General features: G+C 56.6%; 1 protein-coding gene across 1 annotated transcript; it reads right to left on the reverse strand.

Annotated features, from left to right (window-relative positions):
* Positions 1-275: 275 nt before the first annotated feature.
* On the reverse strand, positions 276-6593 carry RLBP1 (retinaldehyde binding protein 1). The gene is made up of 8 exons (XM_085070443.1): positions 6229-6593; positions 5370-5413; positions 4996-5124; positions 4528-4729; positions 3267-3445; positions 2515-2673; positions 1780-1890; positions 276-1671 (listed from the first exon to the last, which is right to left on the reverse strand). Exons 2-8 carry the CDS (start codon positions 5379-5381, stop codon positions 1513-1515), a joined length of 951 nt encoding a protein of 316 aa, XP_084926569.1. The 5' UTR covers positions 5382-5413; positions 6229-6593; the 3' UTR covers positions 276-1512.
* Between the last annotated feature and the right edge of the window lie 1850 nt (positions 6594-8443).

Below are 8443 nucleotides of genomic sequence, written 5' to 3' on the forward strand. Positions count from 1 at the left end.
GCTCTGTCTCCCAGGCAAGCTGTGCTGTTGTGTTTGCACTGGCCTGATGGTCGCAGGGTTGTCACACGTGGTTTCCTTGGGATGGCTCCAGGTGCAGTAAGGAGCCAAAGGAAGTGGAATGGTGCCTTTTGCTCTGTGTCTGGACTCTTGCACAAGGTTGGCACAGCCTCAGGCTTTAGGACTGGGCATGCATGGGCTCACCAAGCTGCAGAGGCTGGAGCAAACAGATCCAACCCCAGACAGGCCCCATCCTCCCTGTGGCTTCAGAGCTGATGTCCTGTTTGGTTTGAGCCTGAGCCAGCGCCCTGATGAATGTGGTTCTTGTCATCACCCTCCACCTCAGCCAGCTTTGGGTGGGGGGCTGATCTGGCTGATGAAAGGGGTCTGTGTGGAGCTGGGAGAGGGGCAGGACACACTGTGGGATCACGCTCAGGGAGAGGGTAGCCTGGCCAGAGACCAGAAACTTGTTTCTCTCTGAGCTCTGTTTCTGCCCAAGGGAGGAGATGATCTGGAGATGGATGGGCTGATGGGCTTCTTGGAGGAGATGCCTGGTTCATGAACCAGAACAGACTGCCTTGCCTGGGACAGCTACTTCTGCCTCCCTCCTCCCCACCAAGTCCTGCTGACTCCACCTTAGCAAGGTATAGTTAGTGTCAGGTGCAGGTTGTTTGCTGGGCAGGTTCCCTCCTCTGCCCCCCACACTGACTTTTGGTGGGGCTTCCCCGACTGAGCTCCCTTTCACAGTGCAGTGCTAGAAAAAACAACTGTGCTGAGGTTTTTGAAGGATTTAGAAGGGTACATTCTGCTTGCCTTTCAATCGTTTTGTGATTGAAATCCATCTCCTAGTCTCAGTGGATACTGCAGCTTGTGTTCTCCTCCCTGCCTGCCTGAGCAGGAATTAGGCAGAGACAGCTCCACTTGGACCCCTGGTGGGGTTTTTGTTTGCATCTGTTTTCTCTTTCCTGGTTAGAGCAGATAATTAGGAATCAGGGGTCCTTTCTCAGGCAAGGGTGGGACTAGATCTGGAGTGCAGGGAGGATGGAGATGGGCAGTTCCTTGGTGCCTGGGCCAAAATGTAGTCAGTGATGAGGGGACAGGGGTCTCCTACCAAACGCTGGCACTCCTGGCCTCCTTAGAACCAGCAGCACAGCTAGTGCCCAAAAAGCTGTGTCCCTCTTCCTTACCACGAGGGACCGCAGAGCTGTGCCGTTAAACACTTTTATTTCTCCGTCACTGTAGCCCTCCCTTCCCAGAGCAGACACTCTCCTGTCCTCCCCTCCCAGCTCCAGGAAATGCTGTGGGAGAGGGCTGGTGGCCTCCTTTCTCCATGGCTCCGGGGGGAAGGATGCTGTGCCTGGGAGGGACAGCCCGCTGCCTGGAGTGGGGACGGGAGGGACAGGCGTGGAGCAGCGCGCCCAGCACGAGCAGTCACTCAATCAATGCTACGGGAAGGAGGTGGCAGGGGTTAGAGGGCCACCTCTGGTGCTGAGGTGCAGGGGAGGACAGCAGGCTTTAGAGAGCCGTGTCCTCAGACTCGATGCGGGGCCCAAAGAGCTTCTCTGCAGTCGCTTTGCCGTCGTACTTGGGCAGGTTGCCACCAAAGTCTGCTGGCAAGATGTCAGCATCAATCTCCTGGTAGAAGGACTCCAGCTCCTCCCCGTGCACAAAGACCTGGAGGGAGATGGGAGTGAGCCTCAGCAGAGGACCAGGGCAGCCCTTCCCAACCACTCCATTTCACCAAAAGACGTGCTTTGCTGCAGGTCCCTTTCCCACACTCACCCTCTCCAGCAGTTTGCTTTTCAGGAATGGTTTGACCACGTTGTAGGTGGTGGTGAAGTACCAGGGCTGGTGGATGAAGTGGACAGCCTTGAACCGTGCTGGGAAGGAGTCCTAGGATGCCAAACCCAGACACAGATGGTTACAGATGGTGCTGTCCATCCGTATCTGAGCAGGCAACAGTGGACATCCCAGCACTGCTATGGCTCTCCTTGTGCCATCTCCCCTTCTCTAATTGATGGCTCCTTTCTGTTCTGACCCAGAGGATCAGCAGGGAGCTGAAGAGCCTCCCAGATAGCTCACTGCTCCCACTGCATGAGAAGGACCACATCTCTGCTGTCCTGGGAAGACCTGAGAAGGACCACATCTCTGCTGGTCCAAGGGCAGAAATCCTGTGAGTCTCCATCCAGCCTGGGCTGGGCTGAGAGGCTCATGAGGAAAGACCTCCAAGCCATGCCCTAGGATGCTGCAATGAGTGGTAGTACTGCTTCTGGTCAGGCATGTGAGAAGGCAAGGAGATGGGGTGGGAAAAACAGGATCCATTTTGCAGGATTAAGCAAATTAGCTGGCAAGGCAGGGAGAGGGTAATGGGGAGCAGCCTCTCTGTGAGGCTTTCTCATTTTTCCAGTGTGGTGGCAATCCCAAACCCTGCTAGCCCTGCCACCTGCCTTCTCTGAGAGCTCCCTGCTTGCCCAGGGCCCCCTCTGCCACTGCTGGGTGCAGACTTTGCCACCTCACCTGCAGCATATCCACCATCTTCTTGAGCTCGGAGGGTTTGATCCCTGATGCCTGCTGCATGGTGAAGCCCTTGAAGTTCTCGATGATGCAGAACCCATTGATCTGGGTCTCTTCATTTTCCAGCAGCTTCTCCAAGATAATACAATAGGCACGAAGGATCTAATGGAGAGGAAAGACAGCAGGGTCATGTATGAGGTTTCACCTCCCACAGACCCTAGGGAAGAGTCACATAGAATGTTATCCAGGGTCTGCTTGACTCCAGCTTGCTTGTCACAGCCAGCCCCCAGATTTCAGAGCAGGGAGCAGGGATGCTGAACCACTACCACATTTCCTTTTCAAGTCGTGAGAATCTGATCTGGATCTGTGATACGTTCAGACCAGATTCAGAGCTGAGCAGAAAAGAGCTGGGAGCAGGTGGGAGTTACATGCCTGGAGACCTCTTTGCCAAGAAGCCCTTTCCATGCCCTATGCCTCAGTTTCCTCCTTTGCCCTTGATTTAATGGTGTGGTGCCTTTCTTCAGCCCACGTTACATGGGCTGGGGGATGCACACCCTGAATTCGGCCTGCACCTTGCACTCCATCCTTTGGGATGGACCATGCTCTCCCAGGCTCCTCAGAGGATAAATTCAAAGGGCTACAGATTATCTTCCACCTGGATAGCTGGACAGATCCATGTGCTCAGACGTGCCAAGCAGGACAAGCCCAGAAGCCCAACCACTCTGCTCTGGGAGCAACATCTGAGCTGGGCTCACCTCATCGAAGGTGATCTCCTCATAATCCCAGTTCTCGATGTTGAAGAGCATCACCACCCTTCCATACTTGTCCCTGCTGGCCAGGATGCCAGGGTAGCCAGCCTCGATGGTGCTGCGCACAGCCTCGGGGCTCAGGTTGTCAAAGAGCTCAGGGTACTGCTGGCGGAAGTTCACGTAGCCTGGAGAGAGCAGAAATCGGGAAAACAATGGCTGTTTGCCCAGCCTTGGGAAGCTGGGGGAGCTGCCAGAGATGGGATGAGCTGGTGATGGTGAGATGTCAGTGCTGAGCCCGAGAGCTGTGGAAAGCTCTGCCCACATGGGTCAGGTCTCCTCCAGCAAAGGAGGAAAAAGAAGCCCAGCAGCAGACCAGCCCCAGCATGTTTGTGTTATCCCTCCCCTTGCCAGGAGCTTCCCACACCTACTTTCTCTCCAACATCTCAACAAGTAGATAAAGCAATTTTCCCCCTCATTTCCCTTCTCCCCTTCCTCTCTGTTTGGGTGACAACCCCCATCTCCCCTCTCTTGGCACCCTGCAGGCACAAAAGATGGAATTTCATCCTGGGAAAATGCAGGCAAACAAAACAGCTCGTCTGAGAGCCAGCACTGATAATTACAACTCATTATCCCCTAAGCTGACACAAAGAGGAGCAGAGCTGGAGCCAGGCAGGTTACAGTCAGCAGCCACCCTCTGGGCTGCCCTTCTGCTCCCCCTCCATCCCTATGGGTCACTCTCAATGTGGGGAGAGGGTGCCACAAGGACCCCAACCTGTCCCCAGACCTAGAAGTGCCCCAGGGGTGCAAAGCCCCACCAGGCACTGTGCACAGTAGCATCAGAAGGGTGCAGAACTGGCTCCTTACAGGGGTACAGAGTGGGGAGTGTAGGGCATGTATATGGCATGGGGGTCTCAAGGGATGCAGCCCAAGCCAGCTGGGTTTGCTGCACAAAAAAAAACAGCCTGCCACCACCAAATGTGAGGGTTTTTTTCCATTTTGTTCTGTAAATTTGCAAGGAATGGAACTGTCCTGGTGGTGCAGGATGCCTGGTGTCACACTCCTTTATTTCCTTCCCCATCCCAACTCTTTCCAAGCCCCTCAGCCCTGCCTTTTTCTATCTCTCCCCTCTCTTCATCCCCTTCCCATGTCAGGGTCCTGCTCTGCCAGCACAGCCCAGTCTGGGCTAGGAGCCACACAGGACTGGGAGCTGCTGGGGGTTGTGTACCCCCATCCTCACCCAGCACCACAGCCCAGGACCCCTCCCCACCTTTCAGCAGGTCGTAGGCCCTGTGGACATCGAACTTGCGGGCACGGATGAAGCGGAGCAAGAAGGAGTCGTCCTTCTCCTGCACCTTCTCAGCCACCTTCTGGCAAACGTCCTCGCCGCCCGCCCGCTCCTGCACCAGCTCCCGCAGCGCCTTCACTGCCACCTCCCTCTGCTCCTCCGTCTCGTTCAGCTCATCCTTTGCCTGGGGGGAGCAGAGAGGGGACCCAGTGATGCCAGGCACACATTCTGAAACACCCCATGGGTTGTGTAGGCACCCCAAAACTGGGGGAGGACAGTAAAGCTCCTTGCAGCATCCCAGCATAGGGAGGGCAGGGTCACTCAAGTCCCCAGCATGGGGACACTGTGGGGTAAGTGCATCCCCCTCAATGCAAGACCCAGTCGAGGGCGTCCTCTGGTCCCCGAGGAGCAGGAGCCTTGGGCTGTCCCCATTCCCCACGGCCACCTCACCTTCTGCAGGGTGTGTGGAGGGATTTTCTCGCACTTCCCGAAGACAGGGCCGTGGTCCTTGGTGGTGAGGCGTTCCAGCTTGCTGCGCAGGGCCTGCTCCTCCTCCGACACGATCCGGAATGTGCCCGTCTGGGGGTGGAGGAGAGGATGTGGGGGCTCCCCAGACAGCCCCCCAGCTGCCTGCCCCACTGCAAGTCTCCTTGGGAGCTACGGGGAAGGGGAGAGGCTCCACACATCACCCAAGGGGGTGCAGTGGGATAGGGATGGACTGTGTGATGTCTGGACTCAGGTGCACCCTGTGCACGCCATCCCAGCACTGCAAGGAGGGGATGCTCAGAGCCCAGAGGATGGGACAGCATGGGGACAGTACTCACAACAGCAGACATGTTGTCCTCTGTCCCCCGTCGGCAGCAGGACACTGGCAGAGGGAAGGAGGAATCAGCAGGTATCCAAATGGTTTCCATAGCCCCCCATGTCCCATTCCCTGCCCATCTTGCTCAGACAGGGGCAAAAGTGGGTGTCCAGAGGACACCCCCAACCCTCTTCAGCTCTATCATCTCCTGCCTGCACCTCTGCTTGCCTGTGGAGGCTGAGCAGCCTGAAGAAACACCAGGGATGTTTGCAAAAGCAGCTTAAAAATCTGTGTATTGATCATCTGATACCTTTGTATGTTTTTCTCACTCTAACTTTCCTCTTTGGGCTGGGGGCATCTCGCCCTGAGCTCACTCGGCACTGTTCTGTCTCAGACATGGGCAGAGGTGAGCATCCAGCTTTGGCCGGGCAGCCAACTCATCCTTTTATTTCTACTACCAAAATAAATTAATATTCCCAAAATAAATAATTATCTCCAAAGTGCTTCCCAAACTCTCAAGTCTCACTGCTCCATCAACTCCCAGGCTGGACTAGAAGCCTCTCAGCATCCTTCCAATGCAGGCTGGGTGAAACCTTGTTCCCATCCATGAGGAGGAGGAGGGTTGCCTTCATCCTGCCTCCAGCATCTATCCCTGCCTGGCTGTAGCACCAGTAGTGAGGCCAGGCTGCATGAGCGGTGCTTGGCTCCAGCTCCAACATTTCCCAAGGTCATCTTTCCCTCCACTTCCTGAGGAAGGGATAGGCATCCCCTTTTTCCAGGCACTAAAACCAATTCAAGCCCTGGAGGTGCCAGGTTCAGTGAGGGCTGGATGATGGTCTTCAATGCAGTTCCTCCAGCAGCAAAAAGTCCTGGATACTCACCAGGAAGAGGAAAAGCTGAGCTGTCCGCAGGTCAGTGCCCGGAGCCGAGAGGGATGCAGGGATGTCGAGGAAGGAGTGGAGCAGCGAGGAAGCAGAGCGAAGCTTTGTAGAGTCACCGGGTTGGGATTAGACCGTCACAAGGCATCAACTCACTGCAGCTTTGTAATTAAGTCAGCACAGCCCAGGCAAGAAACCCCATTAAAACATTACAAAAGGCAGCTGAGGAGAAGGAAGGAGGGAGCTGGGGCTCCACGGCCAGCCGGAGCGTGCGTGGAGAGGCGGGCTGGATGCCGGACCCGATTAACAAAGTATAAAAGCTCCTTGTTGTGTAACTCGCTCATTAGCACGGGGCAGGGGCAGGGGCAGAGGCAGGTGCTGGGCAGCCTGCCATCCCGGCCGGCTCCCCGGGGTGAGCAGGACAGGTCTCTTCCCCAGCTTCTGCCCCAAAAAGGCTAGCAAGGTCCTGCTGTGAATTTGGCCATGTGGGCAGGGTCTGTGCGGGGATGGGTCTGTGGCAGAGGATGGTCCTGGGGCTCTCCAACTCCTCCCCAATGAGGCCACCCAAACCAGCATCACGAGACCCCTTTTAGGTTTTCAAACTAAAAAAAACCAAATCCACAGGCAAAATTTCTACACTGCCCTCAAGTGATGGTTACTTGCTCGGAGCTCTGGGAACTGGAACCCATTCCACCCCCAGGGGGATGCCACAGAGCTGGGAGGGAGGGAAGCCCCGGGATGGGGCAGAAGCTGAGCTGAGTCCACACGTGGGTGCAACAGGATAGCAAAAGGAGTTTTTCTGGGATGCCCCAGTGTGCTGAAGCTGCATAGGGCAGGAAAGCCCTTGCAACCTTAATTCTTTGAGTCCAGGGTTGTGGGAGCTGGGTGAAGATGTGGTGAGGATGGAGCTGTGCTCAAGCCAAGGAGAGGAGCTCAGCCAGGCTCTTACCATGATGGGGATTTTGGGGAGGTGGCAGGGCTGGGCTAAGCACCAGAACAGGGCTGAAGGGGCTTACACAAGGCATGTTTTGTAATGCCTCTGGGATTTACGGATTTGGTTTCCACACAGGGCTGTCCTGCAAGCAGAGCTGAGACCCCAGTGTGAGGGAGGAAGGAGGAGGAAGGCACGAGACTCCAGATGAAAGGCTGGGGTGCTGCCGAGGGAGAATTCTGACCCATGCCAAAACCCTGAGCAGCACTGCTGTGGCCAGAGGCACTGTGCACTGCTCTTCAGAGGAGACCCCCAACCCTCCTGTCCCTATTCCACACCAGCACTGGTTCAAGGCTCAGCTCCCTCCTACATCTTGGTAGATCTTTGCAGCTCAGTGCAAGACAGTGCATAGCAGGGGTACATCATCAGCATGGGGTTTCCCAAAGAGACCCAATAATGCTCTGGTGGGGTGGCAGAGAGAACCTGTGATCTCTGGGCATCCTGGCCAGCATGGTCATCACAGATGAAATAGTTCTGCAGACACATGTACAACCCCTGTCATCACCGAGCGACTGCTTTGTCCTGGGTAAAGGGGTCTCAGGGAAAGGGGTAGCAGCCCCAAGAGATGTATTGTGACGGAGCCCTAAGTGAATCTCTCTCCCACATCTGGTTTTCCCCCTCGCCACAGCCCCTGGTCACAGCCGCTCCCCTCGCTCAGCAGCATCAACTCGCACTCCACGTGAGCACGGGGCTTGCGAAAGCTCCCACGCTGGGCTGGCACCGGATCCTTTGGCCAAATCCCGCTGCTTACAGGCGGGCTACACCTCCTGGTACGCTCAAGGCCACCCCTCGCGTCCCCCGGCGTTAAGGGGTTTACCCGAATGGATCCGAGCCGCACGTGGGTGGCACTCGCTGCTGATGCGGGGTGGCCCTGAATGGGCACTTTGTGCCAAATTCCCCGGTACCCCACGTGCCTGCACCCCACTCCATCAACCTTTTCACGGCGCAGTGACCGCGCACCGGAACAGGCTGCCCGGAGAGGCTGCGGAGCTTCCCTCACTGGAGATATTCCAGAACCATCTGGCCGCACTCCTGTGCCATGTACTGCAGCAGGACCCTGCCTGAGCAGGGAGGTTGGACCAGGTCCCTTCCAGCCTGACCCACTCTGCCATTCTGTGATTCAGTGACAGTGCCTCCCCATGCGGGACTCGAACCCGCGGTCCCTCGGGCGGGCGGGGCGGGAAGCGCGCGGCGGGGGCGGGAGCTGTTTCCCGGGTGACGCGCGGC

Source organism: Lichenostomus cassidix, chromosome 10 (genome assembly GCF_008360975.1).
Source record: "Lichenostomus cassidix isolate B80296 chromosome 10, HeHo_3.0, whole genome shotgun sequence".
NCBI lineage: Eukaryota > Metazoa > Chordata > Aves > Passeriformes > Meliphagidae > Lichenostomus > Lichenostomus cassidix.